This window comes from Cryptomeria japonica, chromosome 3, assembly GCF_030272615.1.
Source record: "Cryptomeria japonica chromosome 3, Sugi_1.0, whole genome shotgun sequence".
Lineage (NCBI taxonomy): Eukaryota > Viridiplantae > Streptophyta > Pinopsida > Cupressales > Cupressaceae > Cryptomeria > Cryptomeria japonica.
In genome coordinates, this window is record NC_081407.1 from 9,962,659 (window position 1) to 9,988,117 (window position 25,459).

Here is a 25,459-nt window from a genome sequence, read left to right on the forward strand (position 1 = left end):
ATCATGTCTACATTAATTCCAGAAATTAAATTAAATAGTTCCAATTATCATTCTTGGAAAACCCATATCTCGTTTATTTTTCGTTTCAAACACCTTTTGGATGTTGCGACTGACAAAACATTTGAACCCGCTACATCTGCTCCTCAAGCCGACCTAGATAGATGGAAGGCTCAAAATGAGGAAGCACTTGGTTTAATTGGTATTTCAATGGTTCCTGATTTGTATGTTTTAATTGGAAATTGTACAAAAGCGCATGAAGCTTGGGAAATTTTAAAAACTACTTATGATAGCTCAAATGAATCCTGAAAAATTCAACTTCAAGATCAACTTGAAGATCTAAGGTATACAGATTTTAAAACTATGGATGAATTCTTATTAAAGTTTGATTCTGTTAATAGTCAATTAACTGGTTTAGGAGTTACTCTTGTTGATTTACGTTTAATTCATCTTATTCTTAAAAAATGTCTTCCTCGTCAATTTTAACAATTTATTACGAATATTCATGCTCAACTTGCTATTCCTAGCTTAGCTACTCAATTAACATATGATATTTTTCGTAATTTATTGCGTCAAGAGGAAGCTAAATTAATTCAATTTGGTACTCTTAAAAGTAGTGAACATGCTTTTATGTCTAAAAATCAAAATCATACTAATAATTTTAGATCCAATAATAATAAACATAATCATAATAATAATAATAATCATAATAATAATCATAAATCTTCTAATTATCAATCTCATTCTAAATCCTATCATAACAATTCTCATAATAATAATCATAATAATAATCACAATAATCAAAGGAATAATTCTCAAACAAGACCCCATTGCACATATTGTGGGAAAGATGGACATATTACTAATAATTGTTTTAAGAAACAAAATGGTAAAAAGCCCATGAATCAAAATAATCAAAATAATCAACATAAACCTCATTATAAGAAGGGTAATAATAATGGAAATTCATTTCGTCATGCATTTACATGTACTTATAATGTTTCTCAACCACTTGAGTGGATTATTGATTCTGGTGCATCTCAACATGTTACTTCTCATAAAGAATGTTTTGAATCTTTGCATCCCGATACTTCTAATATTCCTGTTCAATTGGCTAATAATCATAGTTGTAAAGTTGAAGCTATTGGTGATGTGAATGTTCCTAATGGGAAATTACATGATGTTCTTTATGTTCCTGAATTAAAATCAAATTTGATTTCAGTTCCTAAACTCTGTCAAGATTATAAGATTAACTTTTATAGGGGCATATGTTATATCATTGATCCAAACACTAATCATGTTATTGCTACTGCTAAAATGGATAGTGATAACTTATTCAAGTTCTATGAATTTGCTCCTCCAAAGTATTCTTTGCTTACTACTGTTGATTTTACTATATGGCATGAAAGACTTGGCCATCTCAATTCTGATTATATTTCACTAATGCAAAAAGCAAATATGGTTGATGGATTGCCTACTATTGTTCCTTCTCAAATTGTTTGCAATGGTTGCATGAGTGGTAAGATGCATAGGGAACCCTTTCCTCATGGTCAATCTTGGAGGGCATACACTAAATTGCACCTCGTTCATAGTGATCTCTTGGGTCCCATGGAGAATCCCTCCATCCAAGGTTCAAGGTATGCACTTACCTTTGTTGATGATTTTTCAAGGAGAACATGGATATATTTCCTTCATAGTAAGGATCAAGTGCTTGATGTGTTTACTGAATTTCATATGTTTGTAGAAAGGCAATCTGGTTCTAAAATTAAGATTCTTCGTACTGACAATGGAAGAGAATATGTCAATAATGCATTTAATGCTTATTTAAAATCTTTTGGAATTAAACATGAGCTTACCGTTCCTTATACACCACAACAAAATGGTGTGGTAGAACGGAAGCATAGGACAATTGTTGAAATGGCTAGATGTTTATTACATGCTAAAAATATGGATTACAAGTTTTGGGTTGAAGCTATGGCTTGTGCAACATATTTAATTAATAGAACACCTACCAAAGCCTTAAAGGATAAAACTCCTGAAGAAGCTTGGTCTGGTAGAAAGCCTAATTTGCAGAATTTAAGAATTTTTGGTTCCATAGCTTATGTTCACAAACCTAAGGAGAAAAGAAAAAAATTAGATGCTAAATCTTCTCCTTTTATTTTTGTTGGTTATGATGAAAATACTAAAGGTTATAGAGTTTACAATCCTATTACTAACAAGGTAAAAGTTGCAAGAGATGTTTGTATTGCAGAAAAGGGCATTCATGATTGTTCTAAAGTGAAGGATGATGAACTTGGTCAAACCAAAGTTGTGCTTGTGGAGGACCAACCTCCTTCTCTTAACCCTACTCCTAATGTATCTCTTTCTATTCCTTCTAGTGATAGTGATGATGATAATAATAACTCTACTCCTCATGACTCTTCTTCTAGTGATGAATCCATTACTTCTAAAAGAAGACCTAAATGGTTTAAATCTTTAATTCAAGATAGTGATGAATACTTAGCTAGAATGGATAAACTTCAAGCTAGAAGAGTTAATTATTGTAATTATGCTTTAATGACTACTATTATGAATTCTAATGATCCTAAAACATTTGATCAAGCTAAAAATCAACCACATTGGCAAAAAGCAATGAAGGAAGAATATGATACTCTAATTTCTAACCAAACTTGGGATTTAGTTCCCTTGCCTCATGGTAAAAATCTTGTTTCTTGCAAGTGGCTTTATAAAACTAAATTGAATGCTAATAATCAAGTTAGTAAATTTAAAGCTAGATTAGTTGCTAGAGGTTTTTCTCAAATTGAAGGCTTAGATTATAATGAAACTTTTGCTCATGTTGCTAAAATGCCTACAATTAAACTTGTGCTTGCTTTAGCTTCTAGAATGAATTGGCCTATTCACCAAATGGATGTTAAAAGTGCTTTTCTTAATGGTGATTTACATGAGGAAATTTATATGTCTCAACCTCCTGGTTTTATTAAAGAAGGTAATGCACACTTAGTTTGTAAATTAAAGAAATCAATTTATGGATTAAAGCAATCTCCTAGGGAGTGGTATTCAAAGATTAATGAATTCTTTCTTTCTCAAGGCTTTATTAGAAGTAAAAATGATCCTAACTTGTATATTAAACATAGTGAAGATGATATTATAATTATTATCTTGTATGTAGATGATTTGATTCTTACTTCAAATTCCAATACTTTGATTTCTGATATTAAGTTTCAACTTAATCAAAAATTTCAAATGACTGATTTAGGTCCTTTACATTATTTCTTAGGAATGCAAATTTGGCAAACCTCTAAAGGAATTTTCTTATCTCAAAGTAAATATGCTCAAGATCTCATAGATAAGTTTAAAATGAAAGATGTTCATCATGTTTCAATTCCTATTGAATTAGGCACTAAGTTAATGCTTGATATGCAAACTCCTCTTGTTGATGCTACTTTGTATAGACAATTAGTTGGAAGTTTAAATTATTTAACTCTTACTAGGCCAGATATTGCTTATAGTGTTGGTTTGGTTTCAAGATTCATGTCTAAACCTCAACAAACACACTTTAAAGTTGCTAAAAGAATTTTAAGATATATTAAAGGAACAATTAATGTAGGTTTGTTTTATTATGCAAATTCTGATTTTACTTTAAAAGGTTTTACTGATTCCGATCTAGGTGGAGATCCCAATGATGGGAAATCTACTTGTGGTTATTGTTTTTTTGTTGGTTCAGGAGCAATTTCTTGGAATAGTAAAAAGCAACAATCTACCTCTCTTGGATCCACTGAAGCTGAGTACAAAGGATGCACTAATGCTTCCAAAGAAGTCTTGTGGCTTAGAAGACTACTTGAAGATTTGTGTCTACCTCAACATGAACCAACTCCATTGTATTGTGACAACCAAAGTGCCATTGCCTTGGCTAAAAATCCAGTTTTCCATGCAAGGACAAAACACATTGCTCTCCAACACCACTTTATTAGAGAACAAATTGAAGACAAGCAAGTTTCACTCCTCTATTGCAAGGGGGAAGACCAAGTTGCAGATATTTTGACCAAGCCACTTTGTAAAGAAAAGTTCCAATTTCATTGTAAAAATCTTGGATTACAACCCATTGAAGGGTTTGATGTAAGCTCCCCAAGTAAAGCTTAAGGGGGGGTTTTAGAATATTTAATCTTTACTTAGCTTAGGTTTATTTTTTATTTAGTTTAGGATATTCCTTTGGAATTCCTACATGTAATTTGTCCTCTAGTACATGTGTGAGGACAAGTCATTTCTTTTATTTTCCTTTATTAAGGAATATTAGATTTCCTCCATAAGAGGATGTGGACACATGGCACACACATTTTATGAATGGTGGCATTCATAGATTTGGGAGTTACTTTGTAACTCCTCTCCTCATCTCTATTTAAGAGATGCCTCCTCTCTCATTTCTTCTTAATGACAATATTGTAAAGAGCTTCTTGCTCTCTCTCTCTCTCTCTCATTTTTAGGCATTGCCTCATTCATAATATCACAAGGGGTTTTTCTTTGCTTTTCCCCTTTCAAAAGTTCTTGTGCCTCCTTCTTCACATTTAGGTGATGCTCCAAGGTCTTTGCTTTTCTCATGGTAACAATTACTTCATCATAAACTTTCTTGGATTAATTTTCCTTTCCTTGCTCTTTTATTTCCTTTCAAATTTATCATTCTACTTATGCTCGTATTTTGGTTAACATTGATGTCTCTAAACGGCTTCCAGCTGAGTTAGAGATTGAATCTTCCTTGGGATCTTGGGTCCAACCACTCGACTTTGAAGGTATTCCCTTTAGATGTCGAAAGTGCTTCTAGACTAGACATGTTGCTGCAGGGTGTGAAACAGATAAAAAGAAAAAAAAAGATCTGCTTCTTGGTGGAAAGGTGCATCCTCTGAACATTATTTTGTTAAAAAGAAAAGCTTCTCCCAGGTGGTGGCACAAGTTCCTCAGACTGAGGGTACGCCTCCTGTTTCTGGTGTTGTTGTGCCTCAGGAATGTGTGAATGCCTGCAGTGGCACCCCGAGTGAGAAAAATGATTCGATTGATGACCCTCCCGCATCTCAGATTGTTGTTGGATCTTCTGTTGTCTCTGCATCTGTGGATGCTGGCTCTGCTCCTCCTGGTGATGGGAGGTCCTCTATTTTGGACCTTTCCTCTTGGCAAAAGGTTGGTGCTAGGGTTGAGGAGGGATGGATTACTGTTAAAAGTAAAAAATCTAAATTGTCCCAGTCCTCTTTTGATATGACCCTTTGATCCCATAAGGGTAGGTCAAATTCTTGATCTTTCCTGGCTGGGGTAGGGCTGCTGGTTTTTGGCAGCTTGTTGGTTTTTGGGTGGGGGTTAATGTTGTTCCCCTTCTTTTGATTGGTTGGGCCAATTCTCTCTTGTGTTCTGTTTCTTTGAATGGTCTTTCAAGTTTATCTTTAAGTTCGGGTTGCGGATCCTTCTAAAACCTGTCTTGTATAGGGTTTCTGGTCCCTTTAAAACTTGATTTTACTTAATCAAAAACAAGTATATTGCTTACCTTGACATTATTTTTATGATTCTTGACTTCATCCAGAGAAGTAGGATCACCTTGTGGTGTAGTATAACTAGTTTTGATGATGTCCCATATTTCAAGCAGCAAAGAGTTCAAATGGTATTCCATCCACGACTTCCAAACAGAGTAATTTGAGCCATCAAACCTTGATGCCTTCAAATAGACTTCTTGCGCCATCCCAAATCTTCCTTAAGTGGTTAATCTTATCTTAGAGGAACCTTGCTCTGATACCAATTGTTAAACACACCACAAGACTATGAAAGGGGGTGAATCAGTCTGAACCTTAAATCAACTTACTTTTAACCCTTTAAACTTCAAACCACAATTAACTTATCTCTACAAATATGAAACATGAAAGCACAAAGCACAATACACACAAGAACACCAAATTTACGTGGAAAACCTTAGGAGGGAAAAACCACAGTGAAATTCACACTCACAATATGAATAATTGATTGCAATGTTTTAAGCTCAAGGCCAAGGAGTACATTGCACAGTAACCATGAGATGAGTGATTTTCTACATAATGAGTGATTTGATACATAATTGTGATTGGCGCTTCTCAGATGGGGTTCATTTCGGAGGAAGAACTGGTGAAGAAACCCTTGACCTGCCTTAAGGCCGAGTGCTTGCTATAACGACTTTAGTTCCCCCTCGCTCGGTTCCTCCCCGCCTACCGCTTTCTTCGAGTCACATTCTTCCATTCAAAGGCAAGCTTTAGACCATAACAGAGGGATGATTGCCTGCTTTCACTCTATCCGACTGACCACTACGACTCCTAGTGACCACTCGACCTGGGTCCTCCATGGCCAAAAATTGGACTTGCAAAACTAATGTGCATAACCTTAGGGCAAGATACAAAGGAGTTGCAATATTAAGATGCACAATCTCAAGGCAGGATACAAAGAGCTGCACAAGCTACCAAGGGATACACTGTCCCTCGACAAATATAGGGAATAATGAATTGTAATGAACAAGATCTCTCCAAATCATGAAATTGTCCTTGAACCACTGTGTCAAGTGAGCAATATCATGGAAAACATCTATGACTTAATTTACTATCTCAACACACTTTCACATTGAAGATGTGATCATCAAAGCTCATCACATCATTTGAGCAACTAAGAACCTAAAAACATGGTAAGGCAACATACACAGAACATAGACATTATATGCAAAACCGTAGGCCATGAACATCAAGAACCAACGGAATACAGAGCATCCTTCCATAAAGAGTTTTAAATACTATTTACTGCATATTAAAACTTACACTATACTAGCCTTCCAGAAACACCTCATACTAACTCAACACCACCATCAAATAGCATAGCAACACCTGAACACTCACTTTTGGACCAACTACAACATCTACACTTTACACAGTGACATCAATGACAACACCAGACAAATTGACATCAATGACAACATAGGCAACACAACTCAAGTTTCCAACACTACCTCCTAGCCCTATACTAATTGTTGTTCCTTCTTTTAAGCCTAAAACTTTCAAGGAGTGTATTGGTGGCACTTGTGTTCTTTACACGCCCTTGGATCCTATGTTGATTTTGTCTTCATCAATTAGACACTCTTCTCTATGTGTGCTGGAGCAAAATCTCATCACCCCAAATTCTCTAAAGATTTGAGAAATGGTGCTTCTTGGGCAATTGTTTGAACAAGAAGAGAGATCTTCCTACACACAATTTTGGTGAGCAAACTACTAAGCAAAGGCCTAGTGTTGAGTAGGTTGCTAATCCTTTGGTCTTTTTTGGATTCGGATGTTTTTGTTGAGTTGTTTTGAGACAGCTTGGAAGTTGTTATGTTGTTGTTTGGCTTTAGTGTCAACTATTATCTATTGTAAATGGTTTGTGGGCCCCTTCAAAACCTATTTTACCTTTATAATAAAAAATGTTGAGGAAGTCTTCTCCCCCATGAAAATAATTAGATAAATAACCTCTAATAAAGACTTAAAATCTATCTTAAACCATATTTCAATAATTGTATTAACTAAAGAAGTCTAGTTTTAAATGTGGTGGTGTTGAGAAGACTAACAGTTGGAACCTATTCGTTGTGAGGCTAGTCTGATCTTGTATACTTGTCCCCTATGTAATATTAATATGTCTCTTGAGCATCTTTTCTTTGACTGTCGATATGCTAGAAATCTTTGGTCCATCTTTTTTGCTATCACGAAAGGGGTAACAGATCCAATACTACTTTGCATGAGATTCTTTTTTATTTTGTTAAAAGCTTTGTTAAATGGCTCAACAAAATTTGGCATGTTTTGCCTTTTGAAATCCTTTGGCATTATCTAAATTAGGAATGATATAACATTCCAAAGCAAAAACAAAGTGCTTTATGGAATCTATGTCATTTTGCAGGTTACAATGGTCCTCAAAATACCTAAAGACACAATGGATGGTTGTGATCTAACATTCATTTGAGTCAATTAATGCTCATGATTCCCAGCTCAAAGTGACTGAGTAGGTCTTCTATCAATGATTGGCTTTTTAACATAAATATGCTAAAATAAGTCGGGTAAACAAGTTTAGAGCTTTTGAAAATAAGCTTGGTAAACAACTTCAGAGCTTACTACAAGTGAGAAGGCATTTAGCTTTCGACATTCAAGTTTGCAAGAAATTTATAAAATAATGCCAACATGGCAAACAGGTTTGATGTTTTTCATGTCCTATAGAACGAAAAGGAACATCTAGTATCTTTTGGAAGTAAAATTTTCAAAAAAATAAAAAGTAAGCTTAGTAGGTGTTTCAAAGTACATTTCAAAGACTCATTCATTCAGATGAAAAGTTCTACAAGATGGTAAAATGGTCCTTTTAATTTTTTCACATTCTTCTAAATGAGATTCAACAAGATCTTTGTGATGCAACTTTTTGTTGTTTTATTAAGTCCTTGGATCTAAGTTCTATGTTCATGGGATGCATCTCACATTATTTATTACTCATGAGGCTTGTTGCCAAGCAAGGAGATGATTTTTTGCATTAGAATAAGGTGTGGATTAAATGCTAAATTCTGAAGTTGTGAATTTTATAAACAAGGCACCACCACATTTATAAGTTGCCATTTTTTAACTTATCAAAAGTTTGTGTTTGCTCAGCTAAAACAATCAAACATTTTACTAGAATCAATTCCAAATGCATTGAGATCAGAAACTACAGCTTGAAGAGTGAGCTCATTAAAGTTGTCATTCCAACATAGGCACGCACCCAGGAGATGCTCACCCACTTCAAACCTCGGTTTCCTCATAGTAAGCACCCAAACTAACAACTCAACCCAGACCCAAAGAAATTCAAATTTAAATGTAGACACAATTGATTATAGATACATGCTAAATAGGCAGATAACAACAGCTCAACACAAACAAAACATGTAAAATATATATTTGGGTGGTGCAGGAGCATCAAGTGAACCAAGTGTACCTCCTGATTCCAATTAACCATATGGGGTCAAATATGAACATTTTGAGTTCTAGATGGTTTCAAATAAGTTCTAATGAGACCAATAACATTGTAATAAGGTCATTTGACCATTCATATAATCAAGTTGTCTAGATGGTCCTGATTTGGCCAATATTGTGCAAATGAGTCAAAATGGGTCAAATTGATGTAAAAATGTAAAAGTTGGTTCCAACAGTCCTTTCATGTCTATTTGGACCTATTTCAATATGTTTAAGGTCATGGTTTAGCAAAATGTTGAAAGTTGTCATTTTTGACAAATATTGTCATGAGCAACTTTTCTTTGTAAAAGGGCAGTTTTATGTCTCTAACGATCAACTGGAGTTTAAAAGGTGGTTGAGTTGATTTTATAGGTTGTAGGGGTATAAATATGTTTCATTCCCTCGAATGGAGGGTGGAAGGTTTGTAGTTTGAAGGCGAAAGGCAATAACAACATTGGAGTTCTAAAAATTCCCTTTGAATTCTAACGCTACCAGTCTAAGTTTGGATTGTTTTTCGTACCAAGAGGCATTGAATGACATTATCTTTTGATTTATTATGAATCTCCATTGACTTACCTTCCTTTTCCAATTGGTGGCATATAGTTTAATTCAAATTTGATCAATTTATTTGTGACTATTCTATAAACTGTTGTAGTTGACGGTTTAAGAGGGGTTTTGAGAGTCATTTTGTAGATCTGACCCATTCTGCTTTATGTAAGCAATGTGGCTCGTGGAATGGGTCTGATACATTGTAAGATAAGTGTTTCTAACTTTGAGAATACAAGAGAGAACATAGATGCATAAGGAGGAAACCTTAAGGGTGATGAATCACAAGTTGACAAAGAGCATAACCGGTGCCATGTATTAGTCTGAGAGTTTTCATTGAATGAGGGCAGCATTTTATGATGGATTATGTCTACACAAGTCATTTTAATGGTGTTGGATTATTTGGTTGGGTCTAGAAGTGAACGAAAGTGAGAGATTGGGAAAGCCATAGGTTTGGGTTCGTAAAAGTGAGGGTTTTATATTTAAATAGGTAAATGGGCATGGCATTTTAATGGTGTTAGATCCTTTGGTTGGGTCTAGAAGTGACTGAAAGTGGGAGATTGGAAAAGCCTTAGGTTTGGGTTCCTAAAAGTGAGGGTTTTGTATTTAAATAGGTAAATGGGCATGGCACTACCTTAAACCTTGAAAATCTTTTGTTTTGAAACATTTCCTAAGACTGTTTTTCGGTGTGAAGGTCTAGAGTTGTGATCCAAAAGGTGTTCCTTTGGAAAAGTGGGTTAATTTGGCCTAATCCTAGTAGGAGAAAGTATTGAAACTGGGTATTGGTCCAAAACAACCATATCTGAAATTTAAGTATGTTGTGAAACTTGCAAATGGGTATCTGAAAGTATGTTTTGTTTTCGAAGTGGTTTGGGAAAGTTTTGAGTTAATGTGCAAATACCGGTTTGAAGGGCTAGTAGGAATAAACCGGTTAAGTGTTGTTTTGGTGTATTGGGGATTGAACCGGTCAACTTGGATATGTGGAATCTTGTGTCAGGGTGTCATAGGTGTGTTGAACCCCTGAGTCATGTTTGGTTAAGCCATTGAAGTTGGAAACCCCATTTGAGTGATTTGGTGAAGGTTTGTGAGTGCAAGGTGTGAAGGGTTGGGGAACCTAGTATTGGTTGGCTGAAGTGTATTTGTGCCAAGTCATTTGAGTGAGATAAAGAAGTTGACACAAGGCTCCACATCATTGGGCTCCAAACATTTCGATTAGTATTAAAAGGATATGTGATGGATTCCTACAGTGAATCACCAACATGATTTGTACATGTATTAAATTTTTAATTGACTCTTGCCAATTGCATTTACTCAAATTATGTTAGATAGCAATAGTATGAACATACTCCGATCTTACAACCATGATCACTATTAATAAAACTGAACAAACACATGCATAATTGTTGTCAGCAAATGCAATTTATTTTGCAAATCAAAGTTCATCATGACTTTGGGGTAGGGAATTTTTTGTAAGGATGGATCACTGGAAGTTAAATGAATTTTGGTTTCCTTTTCATCGTTGATATCTAGATGTACATCACTATTTACAGGATAAGAATTGCTGGTCTGATGTATACTGTTATCCAAAAACGCTGGGTCAGAGGAGAGACTTGCATCCATGGAAACCGTTTTTCCAGAGGTTCCAATAGTAACTTTTGTATTCTCCTTCACAAAATATGGACTGCTAGCATGCTGTGGATAGTCTGAAGCTAGATTTATTTCTGGATGATCTGATCTCATTGATGCAGACAATTTACGCTGTAACTTCAAAAGCCCGACACGCTTGGTGAAAATGTATAAAACGACCAAGCAAAAGAAAACAAATCCGACACCCATTATTATCCTGTCATTCATGCAACAATTATGTCAGAAAATGGACTAGAAATTAATTTGATATGGCTGGGAATTTGATTAAACAAATTTTATATATAGATAATATATACATGGGTTGTTTTTCAAAAAAAAAAAAGAATTCTTAGGTTGGCTTGAAAACTGAAAAAAACATGATGCTTTGGAGCCAATATATAAAATGTCAGTGAGGCAGGAAATATTTTTAAATTTATGTTCAATATAGTCCAGCCAGATAACTGATATATGTCATGCCATTCTAGCAGCACAAGCAAAGTTAAGGAGGACATCAAAATATGAATAGCATGGTTGGAGAAAAGTCCACCTGTCCAGGATATCCTGTCGTCGCATAGTTGTTAGAAGGTGTCTAGTGCTCATCAGTAAAGAGCGGTGTCCTTTATATTCAGATTCAGCTTTTATGAGAGTCCCAGTGGATTGATCTGGGATTACATTAACAGAAATCAAAATAAGGTTAAAAGACTCTTTTACTATATACCAGACCAAACTTTCAACATAAGCAAAAAGAATATTAAAACCGGGCAAATAATTTACATGTAAATAAATATACAACAATAAAAGGAACCCAAATAAGAATGAATTTCAATGTGGAAAGTAATCACAATAGTTGCATTGATTTTCCATTTAAATCCTTCAAAATTTCAACTCAAGTATCAGGAGAAGAACTCTGATTGTGAGAATTCTATATTCTGCGTGATAGAATAATCAATATACATGTAACCAGCCTTATTTGACAAGCATACTGAAGTTGTCCCAAAACATGAGAGATACAGTGAAACATTTGATTTTGACCTCGGAAAAAAACATGTTTATAACTTTTTACAATGGGTAAATCCAGAAAACTAGAAAGCTTCATAAATAATATACAATACAGAAATACTAAAATTCAAAGGTGTATAGCAACAACAAAAAATCATTCCTGCGATATAAGTTGTAGAACTTGCCAATATCAAATCTTTTCTGGTTATATCCTACTTGACTGACAAAATGCTTTAATTTATATGGCTCCTTCCTTAGTTTATTATTATTTAAACCATGAGCAGATCAAGATTATTTAACAGTTAACTATAAAACCAATCAACTAGCAAGATAATGTTATCTGCCTCCTGGAAAAAAATAATACTGTTGCTGTGGATACCTTCGGTGTCTAGGCTTCAAGGCCAACAAGTTTCAGGTGGATTTGGACAGCAGGATGCATCCTCTTCGTTTGGTAGTAGGGACGGCCTCCATGCTTGTGGTATTGGCGCAAACCCTTCAAGCCACGACAAATGGAATGTCCAAGCTTTCAGGGGTGGGAAGAACTGGCAGACAGCCCAACTGAAGCGGGTGGAAGGGAAACAGGGTTTGGGCAGGGTGTAAAGGATGGACGGAGGGTAAGCAAGAAGAGTGAGGTTTTGGGCAAAGAATGGGTAAAGCCATCAGCTGATAGGCCAATGGTATGTCTGGATGATGAGACTGGAAAAGTAGTGATAGAAAATGAAAAGTTTTTTACTGAGATGGGTTTGATAGGGAGATCTAAGAGCTTTTGGCCTAGCCTCGGTGAACTGCATAAATGGATTGCAAAGTTTTGGAGCCCCATTCTGGAGGGGGTACTAATATATTCTGGTGCTCGAGGGTTTTTTGTGGTAGTTTTTGATAATGAACAAGTCGGGAAGAAAATCTTGTGTAAGTATCAATGAAGCTGGGAGAATAAGCACATACTGTTGTTGAAACCTTGGTACCCGGCTTTCAAACCTACCATCGAAATCCTTCGACAATATACCAACATGGGTAAAAATTGAAAACCTTCTGCTGCAGTTCTGGTTTGAATCTTCAGTACGGATACAGATACAATCCAGGCACAGGCATGGCTAAAAAACGTTTCCTTCCATCTTGTGAAACTTGTCTTTTTTTCACCTATGCCAGATTCTCTCGGAAGCAATTTTCTAAAAAAAGGGGCAAATTTAGAAAAAGCTTCAATAAACTGTAGATTTAATCCAAAAAAATAAAGATATTTTTGTTATAAATAAGCCCTTGCAATGAATGAATAATACGATATTTGATTTTCGTGAGTTTTTTGCATCATTTCAGCAAGCTCTTTTTGCGAGATTGTTTTAGGCTTTCTGGTCTGCATCATTTTGGCAAATACTTCCAAACATGGGTATTTTTCCCTGTCAGGCGTGCTAAGGTTGGGGCCCCATGGAGGGGGGCTTCCTAAAAAAAGAGTTGGAGCTGTTGAGATTTTGTAGGAAAACTTTTAAGCTGCTGGTCCCATGAATTTTGTAGTGCAGTTCAACTTAAAAATTTAAGCTCTGAAATTTAAGGAAGTTGGTGGTCTCATGAAAACAATATCTTTGTCTTCTATACTATGTGCATAATAAAAACAAGTAAAAATAATTCATTTCCCTCAAAAACTATTTTTTAATAGAAATCAAACTTAAGATGTTTGACAAGTGGCAGATAACATCCCTAAGCTGGTGGAGAAATTTCTAGCCCCACCCCTTCTCCACCCACTCTAATTTGCAGCCCTAAAAAATAGGGGCTCCTATTTTTTGGAAAAGATTCCAAATAATCCCGCAACACAAAAAATTATTCATGGGACCACCTTGTTGTGCGTAGCACACACATCCCCATCTTCTTTGATGGGGAACCCCTCCTGATAGCTTGCCTGTGCAGGATCGTTTTTGTTATCTCACCTGCTAGAGCCCGATAATAAGGCCAATGGTAATACCAAGGCAAATAAGTGAAAGTCAAAATTTTAAAGGGCACAAAATGGTGTTGGTGTTGGAAATAAGCCACACCCGGACCGACGATGGACTGGTCCAAGAGGGGCCAGTAGCTCAGTGGTAGAGCACTCCAGCAGCGTATGGAAGGTCCTAGGTTCGAGTCCTAGCTGGTCCATGTCTCAACATGGTATCAAAGCCAGGTCTAGGCTAGGAGCCCCAAGCACACGAGAGGTGTGGCTAGAGGGGGGGTGTTGTTGTTGGAAATAAGCCACACCCGAACCGACAATGGATTGGTCCAAGAGGGGCCAGTAGCTCAGTGGTAGAGCACTCCAGCAGCGTATGGAAGGTCCTAGGTTCGAGTCCTAGCTGGTCCATGTCTCAACAAATGAGGCCGAAATCAAAAAAAAAAAACTCTATATAATCACAAGAATGATACTGCAAAGAGCATAATGAAGTCAAATTTGTTTTCTTATTCACGTCTTTGTTTAGCTCGAAAGAAACACCGAAAGTGTCTAGAGATGGAAATAAGAGGATGTTTGAGTTTTTCCAATATGTAGACAAAAGCAACGCAAGAATCCGCCCACACATGATTGAGAACCCATAAAAAATAACAAAGTGTAAAACAAAGCTCAAGGTAAAGGAAAATCGAAACAAATATAAAGCTTGGACTTTTTAGGGTTTGGACATTTTTTTAAACTCCGAACTAAGCCCCGTGAAAAATCCCTGATAAGGTTGAAACAATAAAACATAAGTCTTGGGCCTTAAAATGAAAAGGGAAGGCCTTACATCGCCTTACAAAATCACCGATAAAAATACCGAATTTGCCCCCGCAAAGTGTTTGATGTTGAAAGCAAAAATAGATAAAGCTCGTGGCATTTAATAAAAACACACCTTTTTCTCATTGTGCCTCAAAAGGCCGATAAATATACCGAACCAAACTTAGCGAATGATGATTGTTTCAAAACCAAAACGAAGTAAAAGTTTAACCTACACAAAGGCATAAATAAACTTGAGGCTTAAAGAGAAATGGACAATCTAACATTGTCGATAAAAAGCCCGAAGTTTTTTGCCAAAAAGAGTTAAGTTGAAAATCGAAGCAAAAGTTCGCATTCCTTCTTCAAGAGCCAAGACATTTTTTTTTTAAACAGAGATCGCCTTGCAGAAGCTCGAACAAAATACCACGAAAATGTTAGGACAAGGTGAAAAGTCTCCATAACAAAGCAAATATCAAAATCGCCTTTCATATCACATAAAAGATGCTGATGAATATACCAAAAATGTCAGGCAAGCACTTACGATAAATGGAAAATGATAAAAGTTCGGGCTTTTTTGGTTAGGCATTTTTTTTGTCTTCACCAAGGATTACACCGAATTCCCATTTTAAGAAGAACGCCTTTTAGTTAGAAATTGTGCCATTTGAAAGCACAAGCAAACGTGATCAAGGTAGGGGAGGTGGTATTATTTTATTTTATTCTTGATCTATTGCATTTTCTTTTCAGGTTCAGATTCAAGCATAAGAAGGAGATGTTAAGGCGAAGAGGAAATCACACATCAAGAGGCGACAACATGATGCTGGATTCAAAGTAGAGTCCGGAGCACCAGTCAGAGATGGGACCATGACAAGGTTTGAAGGTGTCAGCAAGCAAGGACCCTTACCACCACCACTGGCAACAAGTCGAAAGTCAGGACATGAGATAGAAGAGTTACAGAGCAGTGTGTTGTTTCCAGAATCTTGGAAGGTGTTGATACATAAAATGCTACAAGAAATATCCAAAAGCAGAAATACACAGCTGGAAATTCCAGAAAATCCATTTTGTTTGTAAAACAGTGGCCTTATTGTAAAATGACTACTTGTGGGCCCTGTTAATGTAATTTAAAACAAAAGGGGGACACAAGTTAGTTATTTCTCAGCCCTCAAGCCCAGCAAAACTTTGTCCTCTAGCAAAATTGATTGAGAACAGTTGCAGGTAGATGAAGAAGTGGTTGAAAAGGGACAGCTGAGAAGTTATGAGAATTACTAGGTATGGGCTAAAGTTGTTAGAGCTTCTAGAAGGCAGATCAAAGCCATTGGATGGGTTAATTCTTGGCCTTTGATTCAAAATGCAAAACCTATAAAAGGCCAATGCCTCTCTTTGTAAAGGGGTTAGATAGTTAGATTTTTAGGAGTTAGAACAGTTAGTAGATTAGAAGTAGAAATAGAATAGAATAGGACTCCTAAGGCAGAAATTGTTGTAATGGTAGTTAGAACAAATGAATAAAGCATTGAAGCATGTATTGGTATATTGTTGGCACAATTGATGATTGAGATGATAATGAGATGAGTTGTTGGCATAACTGATGTTGATGAGATGAAGATGACCGATAAAGTTGGAGATTTTTGGCTAGATGATGATGATATAGTTGTAAGTTGTTTGATGACTTTATTTGTGTTGTCATTGATGGCAACCATGTTTGCTTAGTCATCTAAGTCATCTAGACCTACCGGTATAGTCTAACCGGTAGTGGAACCGGTTGACAGCAAGGTAAACAGGAACAAAGCGATGATCAAGAGACTGGTACAGGCGCTCGATGAAGAGTTACGTGTTGCGGTTTGGAACATATGTTTATGACATTGACATGAGTCTGTGATTGAAACCGCATCAACAGATTCGGAGTATTGAGTGAGTTATGATTGACTGTTGTGAACTCTGTGAAGAAGAATGTATACCGGTAACAGATCTTTAACTGGTAATGATTTAAGGTTTGGCGGTGGATCTTATCATGTTCATAACTTAGTGATGAAGTGTCAGAATCCGCGTGTAAGGATAAGATTGTGTTTGAGCATGTACAAGGATCGAATTTCTTGGGAAACAACAAAGTGCTTAGTAGAAAGTGACAAGAGTTTGATTGCTTATCAAATCGATGGTAATGTGCGGTGATCATTCAACGGTGGAAATTGTCTAGAAATTTGTTGTAATGATCTGTAATGTAAATTCATTGTATTTTGAGAAGAAGGTTAACTCCGACCTAACTGAAAAATGTGTTTAGGGCTAGTTGGAGAAGAGACTGTGTTAGTGATTTGAGAAGGTGGTGTTGCCGAACCAGATTGGAGTGTTTGCATGTGTGTAGCAGAGTTGTGCTCAAAAGGATCTATACTAGCAAGCAAGGAAGTGTTGTGATCAGATCATTTGCCCTGTTGTTCCCTAACAGTTACAAGAGTTTGAAATCCCTTAACCGGGTAGATCCTAACAAGTCTTATTTGTAAATCCCTTCACCGGGTGGCTCATTAACTTGAGTTTAAAATCCTCTAACAAGGTTACTCCTAACAGGGCTGAGGCAAAATCCCTTGACCGAGGGACTCCTAACAGCGTCTGCTCTTAATCGGGCATATTGTAAGCTCTTAACCGGGCTAGGCCTTTAACCGGGCGCATTCGAAAAGAGTGCAAATATTTTGTGGGTGCTAATTCTCACCATGGGTTTTCCCATTTGGATTTCCACGTGAAAAATCTTTGTGTTCATATGGTGGTTGCATTGTTGATGTGTGCATTTGATATCTTTAGATTGTTTGCATAATGATGAACACTTGAGTGAATGGTTTGGTAAATCTGATTATGAAGATTGTTTGAGTAGTTACCGGTACAGTTTTTTGAAGTATTGCAGAATTGTTTACTACTGATTCACCCCCCCTCTCAGTGGTAACCAGATCCTCATAATAACAGCATGGTGTTTTATCACGTGTCCTAATTTGTTTGCATGGTTTCTCTTCAGCTGGTTAATTAGAGTTCAATGATTTTAATGGTGAAGTGTGAGGGTATTTGATGTGATTTCAGGTTCATACCATTGGAGGCTTGTTGATTGTAGGTCTCTATGTATGGTTAGTTTGAACCAAATTATTGTTCTTAGTTCAGCTGTGGGTATTTGTCTCAAGCTATGCCAGAATTGGGTGCCGGAATGAATATCCATAGTTTGAAAATCTTTTTATCCCTTAGAGCTTGCACTATTCCTGTGGAGTTGTGAGTATATCTCTGGCTAAGCAGGATTTAGTTTGTGTGAAATCCATCTATCTGCAGCACCAACTATTACTTTCATTGTCCTTAGGACTCCTGAACCTTATCCCCGTTTGTTATTTATTTTCCCAATTTGAAAATCAAAGCACCGTCAGATGCAAACCAACTTGTTGCATTTGTAAGTCCCCTCATGTTTACCAGCAAAACACATAATCGTTGAGTTATCCTAAGTCGTCAAGACCTCACAGTTGGAACCTTGAGGTTATCCCCTATGATTAGTCTGAACAACATTAGGGATTTCCTTATTCAAGAGAGGATTGGATACTCGACATTATATTTTGTGTTGACCAAAAATAGTAGCAGTACTTTTCCCACGTCAACACACCTCTTCCTTAAAAATAGAGCTTAAGACCCCCTCATGGGACCCCTGCCTAATATCCATCTGTCAATTCACCATTTGCTCCGACAATAAGTTCGATTTTATATAGTTTGATTATCTATATAGTTCGATTTTAACTTTAAAACTACAGTTTTAATTTATTATGGTTTTTTTATTTATATAGTTCTAAGTCAGATTAAAATTTTTATAAGATTCAAATTTACTCTGATAATGTATTGAACCATACTATTATTATTTATTTAGATTAAGTTTGATACTATTAAATTTTAATAGTTTAAATTTTAATATTATATAGTTTTGTGAATAGGGTTTATATTAAAATTTAAACTATTAAAATAATAAAATCTAAGTTAGATTTATATTTTTATTTATATTTAGTTTTCCATTTATATAATCGTTTTAAATGTAGTTTTTTTTATATATTATAAGTTAGAGATATATTTATATTTATATAACTGAAATTAAATATTGGTTATATAAAATATATTTATTTAAAAAAAATTATTAATATATTTTATTTATTTTAAATTAATAAATAATTTAGATTTAAATTTGAAAGTTATTGTGTATATAATTATATATTTTTAGATTGTATATTTTGTGAAGTTAAATTTGAAATAAATAGCAAACATTAAATATATATTATAAATTATTAAATTACATTTTTTAATCAATTTATAAATTATATTTTTTGTTTTATAAGCTTAATGTATAATTATTTATATTTTATAAAAATTGTGTTAAATATATGTGTATGTGTTTTTTATGAATGTCGTATCTGTTAACGCATAATAGCTTCGGTAAGATAAATGAATGAGAGATAAATGAAGTCTCTCATTCAATCATTTATCATATTGATAACTATGATAAAACCTTCAAGAAATTAATTCTTCTTTGATAGCTGTTCTGCTCTTGCATATAATCAACCGATCCATTTATCTTGTTCATGTTCATCGATTAGTAAATATCGTATTTAATGTATATCAATTAACATATATGATGATAAATAAATGACTGAAGGAAAACTCCGATTAAAGTATCGGGTTGCATATAATATCGGGTTGTATTATAAAGACCACCGACAGTTATCGGTGTGCTAAGCCTACACCGATAATTATCGAGTGTTAAGGCTAACACACCGATAACTATTGGTTGCTAGTCACTAGCAGTTAGCACATGCCATCAGTTGCAATACACCGATCCATATTAACGTGAAAGCATAGTGTTAGTTAGCATAAACAAAGAGGCACGACCAAGTGGTGTGACCGATCAAGGCATCACTTGACCGTGCCCCATTTGTTTTATACTTATATTGAGTGGCATTCGTGAGAAAGGACATAGAAATCATAAAATGCTCCTCTCACTTGCCATACAAAAGTAGACAATCAGATTCATCATATAAGTAGACAATACATAGATCAATAAAATATAACTAGAATATATCTTGCATATTGAATTGAGAATTGAACAACATTTACATGGTATCAGAGCCAAGTTAAATCGAACCTGAGGCTGTTCAATTTTGTGGAAAATTCAAGCAAGGGATTTATCTTACTTTCTTATTAGTAACCGTTACGGGGTCTTCGATGGGAATTGATAATAAGAAGGGAAGAGGAAATTATTATCAGCAAGAGAACATTGGTATTTTCTTCTACTTTACCAAGGACAGGTAAGGAGTTACGTTCTTGGCCTAGCCAAGAACACAATAAATTGCTTCAATCAGGATATAAATTATTGCTTTAGGAAACAGTATTAAAATATTAAATATGAAATATTTATATATGTATTTATTAAATATGACGGTTCTAATATATACTGTCTGTGTTTATTTATGCATGTATGTATTTATTTATATGCTGTCTGTATATGACTGGGACAACATGACTAATATATGTTACCGTTTATATATGACTGGAACAACACGACTGATACATATTGCTATTTGTATATGACCGAGACAGCATGACTGTTATATGTACTGTAAATTCCAATTAAAATTATTGCTGTATATCAATTAGTAATTAGAATACTGTTGCATGTAACTGGGTGAATATATGTGATAACTCATTTAGGTTACTCCTGCACATCAATTAATAGTTAGAGTAATGTTTTCAACTCTATCTTGGAGAGAGCACTGGAGATGGTACTCAGTGGCAACGAGGGGCTACTATGCGGTCAGAGACCCATGAAGTCAAGATGCCAGTTGCTATCTCCCTGCCAGTCTTTTCAAGACAGAGAGATTATTTGTGTGACTGATAGTATCATGGTTTAGAAGGAAAGCATAAGGAGACTACCCATCTAGAAAGGGGGTTAGAAGCAACCAGCCCTTGGATTTGGTGGACAAGCAGTCCCTTGCTCTTCTCTTTAACCTGTGATACTTTCTTGCTATCTGCATGTTAGTGCTGATGGTTTGGGCTAATCAAGTAATATATATATGTATGTAGGTATTGTGTGTCTATCCTTGTGATTGCAAGGATATCCATAATCAAGCAACCAAGTGCAGGCTTAAGGCACTGTACTGGTAGGGGACATTACACATTGCATTTGGTAAAATAGTGTGACTACCACGCAAGGATGCAATCTTATGAAGGCTACAATAACTATATCCCGTGAAACATTATCTCATTCCTTCCTATGTTAAAACACTTATTGTAAAGAGATAGTAATCAGTTTTATGGGAGATTTATGATCAGCATAAATCCATTGTCAAAACAAGAAATCTATCAAGATAAGTTCCATCTATTGAATTGGGCATTAAGGTTTATCTTTAATGTTGAAGTTACATCTATTGAATTGGGCATTAAGGTTTATCTTTAAACGTTGTTTGGCGCTAGCGCCACAACATTGGAAACAATACTTATATATTTGCCAGTCAAAGAGCGACATGAGAAGCGACGGTCTTACTGTAGACAAAACCAATTTGATGCTCTCTTTCATAGCATGTACAGATTTGCAAAGAAGGGTCTTCATTTGAATGCATGGCTGGGAAGATTATTGAGGAAGATCGATGTCACATTGATATTGCTGAGTGTCCTGTGAATATGGGCTCAACATCTCACAGATCCTAGTTATGTCAGATGAACACAACAACTAAAAGTATGTATATCAAAGAGCAACCATCAAATGAGATCTAAATCTTCAAGTGCAAATGAACAATTGTTGGATTGCGAGGAAGACTAATAAACAAAGAGATAAGTAATCCAGGTTCGATTAATGGTCATGAATTTCATATGTAGTTATTAATTCATGCAATTACATTATGCGTGTTATTTGTGAATCAACATTGTCAGTAGGTGTCCACACACGACAAGCTGCATTTGAATATCTTGTTTCAAATTCTTCAAAGTACTATGAGAAACTTGCTCCTTACATGCAGAACATCTTTAGAATCACAACAAAAGCAGTTAAAAGTGATGAAGAGCTTGTTTCTCTTTACGCTATAGAGTTTTGAAGTACTATTTGTGATGAGGAATTCAGGAAGAATATGGAGGGGACTTTAGTGGAGATTCTAAGATTTCACATTTCCATTCTATAAACAAGTATTTGCCTGCAGAAGAGCAACAGTCCATGAGGAAGCAATGTTGTTCATAGGGGCTCTTGTTTATGCTACTGGTGGTGAATTTGCTAAGTACATGCTAGAGTTCTATAAGTCATGTTTTGTAGGTGATCTTTCGAGATAAAGAAAGGACAGACCAAGAAGCATAAGAGATTTCATTCAAGGGAGAAAGAACTCAATGTTTGCAGTCATAGGACTGAGTTAATGGCGGTAAGTATTTATCAAAGAAGAAGGACCCATACAGTTTGTCCTTGAGATCTAGTTCTTCGAAGAGGAGGTCAGATGGTTGATATCAGATTCAGAGGGAGTCTAACATTTCATCAGAAGCAACCTTAGACAAGGAGGTCAAAAGGTTGATATCAGGTTCAGAGGGAGCCACATCATCATGAAGATATGCTTAATGCATTCTTCTCTATGAGAGAGAAGTTTGAGGAGCAAGCCCTTGTTAAATACACTCTTCTCTGTGAGGGAGAAGTTTGAGGAGAAGGCCCTTGTTCCACCCTCTGAGAGTAGTCATGGTGAACGTCATGATGAGATGAAAACATCAAGTTGAGCAACTCCGTGATGGGCACTTGTGTTCATATGAATTCTCGTACATGGGAGTAGCCATGATGGATGTCATCATGTTGAGTACCGTGATGAATCATGTTCCACGCCTCTAGGAGTAGCCATGGTGGATGTCATTTCATGACTATATTATTAACAAGGATTCCTCCCTAAGCTAAGAGGGAGTGTTGATGTTGTAGTGGCCACCCTTGTGAAAAGACATATGGTGAAAGGGTGCCTCCCTCATATATATAGAAGATGCAAACTCATTCTCTGATCCATTCAATTTATGTGAAGAGCAGTTTATATCTTAGTTAGAGCAGATCGATCCTGTGAAGAAGGCCAATCAGATTTGTTCTTGTGAAATTTGCTTCAAGGAAGTGAAGCAACATATATTGGGCCTATATCTTGCATTATTGCTAGACATATTTGATATATAAAGAAAACATTTCATGCTGGGTATTTCTCCCTCGAGTAGGAGGGTTTTCCCTTGGAGATCAAACTGCAGATATTCTGACCAAACCTCTTTCAGAGTGAAGGTTGATCACTTCAGAAAAGGTTTAAGTATGATAGAAAGGTAATTTGCTTTGCAATCTGTATTTGCATGTTTAATGTGTAAACTTCTTTGTCATGTTAGGACAATTTTTGGATTTTATCCCCTGGGTTCATATCTAAGAGGTGACGATCTCTCAAGATGGTGAATACTTGTATGGGGACATTATAAGGTGACGATCTTATGATATCCAGACCAGTTATCATGTTGGATCTCTGGTGTGTCATGGATGTGCCATGATTATGTTGTGATGAAACATTTGTATAAAATGTTGGTGCACATATCACAACTTGGATAAAGTGAGAAATTGATCTTTCTCATATGATTATCCTTAAGTATTGCGTCTAGGCAATACTGATATCACGTGTTTAGGTGATATCCTGTCAATCACTAGATTGATGTGATAAACTTCAGTATCACATGTTTAGGTGATACTTCATATCATACGACTAGGTGATATGATTTACTAAGAATGTCTAAAATGCTAACCATCAACTGAATTGTGATACTTGAATACATTGCCTACATTCATCTTACCTAGCTAAGAGGGAGTGTTAACGCATAATAGCTTCGGTAAGATAAACGATTGAATGAGAGATAAATGAAGTCTCTCATTCAATCATTTATCATATTGATAACTATGATAAAACCTTCAAGAAATTAATTCTTCTTTGATAGCTGTTCTGCTCTTGCATATAATCAACCGATCCATTTATCTTGTTCATGTTCATCGATTAGTAAATATCGTATTTAATGTATATCGATTAACATATATGATGATAAATAAATGACTGAAGGAAAACTCCGATTAAAGTATCGGGTTGCATATAATATCGGGTTGTATTATAAAGACCACCAACAGTTATCGGTGTGCTAAGCCTACACCGATAATTATCGGGTGTTAAGGCTAACACACCGATAACTATCGGTTGCTAGTCGCTAGCAGTTAGCACATGCCATCGGTTGCAATACACCGATCTGTATTAACGTGAAAGCATAGTGTTAGTTAGCATAAACAAAGAGGCACGACCAAGTGGTGTGACCGATCAAGGCATCACTTGACCGTGCCCCATTTGTCTTATACTTTTATTGAGTGGCATTCGTGAGAAAGGACATAGAAATCATAAAATGCTCCTCTCACCTGCCATACAAAAGTAGACAATCAGATTCATCATATAAGTAGACAATACATAGATCAATAAAATATAACTAGAATATATCTTGCATATTGAATTGAGAATTGAACAACATTTACAGTATCCTGCCATTTCCAAATGGGAGGTCTCAAAAAATAATTGTATCTGTATCCGATACCATACTCGTATCCGAATCTGTATCTGTGTCCGTGCAACTTTGGAATCTTGTTTTGAAGCAACTAGCAATACTTTGGGTAGATTTCTGAGGGTAGATGAGGGTTCTTCAAGTTTCTTGCACACTACCTACGATCACATTCTCGTCAAGGTAAATGGCATTTGGTAGCAACCTGTAGATTACTAAGGAATTCCTTTCAAATGTAGAAGATGTTTTCTTACAGGGCATATGGCTGCAAATTGTGCCAAGAGGAAACAGCAAAAACAAGCAACTTGGTGGAGGGAGGTTTCTCCTGATCATCACATGGTGGAAAAAGAAAAAGATGTTGTCGAAACACCTAAAGTCATAGAAGGAAAAGATGTTGTGGAGGAGCAGAAAGGAATGGATCTTGAAAATGCTTAGGCCTTGAGAGGGGAAGAGACAATGTTTAGAAATAATGTTAAGGCAAAGGTGTAGCTCTGCAATGGAGAAAGAGGATATACAGGTTGGTTCTGGTTGCACGGATGAGAGGGAAAGATCATTTGAGGGTGAATCCAAGGAGGAGGCTTTGGCTGTTGAAAGGCAGGAAGAAGGTTGGACAGAGGTGAAGAGGAAGAGGGATAAGAAATGAAAGGAAGAAGGAACCCTTAATATGCTTCTTCGCTCACATGATAGGGGCGGAGTTAAATTCAAGAAGTGAATTGATGACTTGTTAATGGGTCTTTGCAATTTGGTGCTTTTTTGTTTTGGGGAGGTGGCTCCCTGGTTGTAGCCCCACCTGTTTTAGGTCAGGTTTAAATCCCGATATCTTAATACTAATAATCAAATATTTTACCGATAAAAAAAAATGTTATCTACCTCCTTCGTGTTCACTATTATGCCACCTCCTTTTTTACAGAATTGCACTAAGGCCCACAACCGCATAAGCAAATTGAATATTCAGCTAGAGAAATGAAGATAGCACTTTAAATGGTTACCTAGAGACTCTTGCTATTTACAAAACAAGGTCAAAGGAAAGAACCAA

The 25,459-nt window shown here is 35.9% G+C and overlaps 1 protein-coding gene across 1 annotated transcript in view; it reads right to left on the reverse strand.

The window, feature by feature from the left end:
- Positions 1 to 10,804: 10,804 nt before the first annotated feature.
- Positions 10,805 to 25,459, reverse strand: part of LOC131065640 (uncharacterized) — a 61,349-nt gene continuing 46,694 nt past the window's right edge. The window contains exons 6-7 of the mRNA XM_058000208.2: positions 11,707 to 11,821; positions 10,805 to 11,376 (exon numbers count right to left, since the gene is read on the reverse strand). Of these exons, the coding sequence (XP_057856191.2) occupies positions 10,905 to 11,376; positions 11,707 to 11,821 (587 nt within the window). The 3' untranslated portion in view covers positions 10,805 to 10,904. The remainder of the gene's footprint in view (positions 11,377 to 11,706; positions 11,822 to 25,459) is intronic.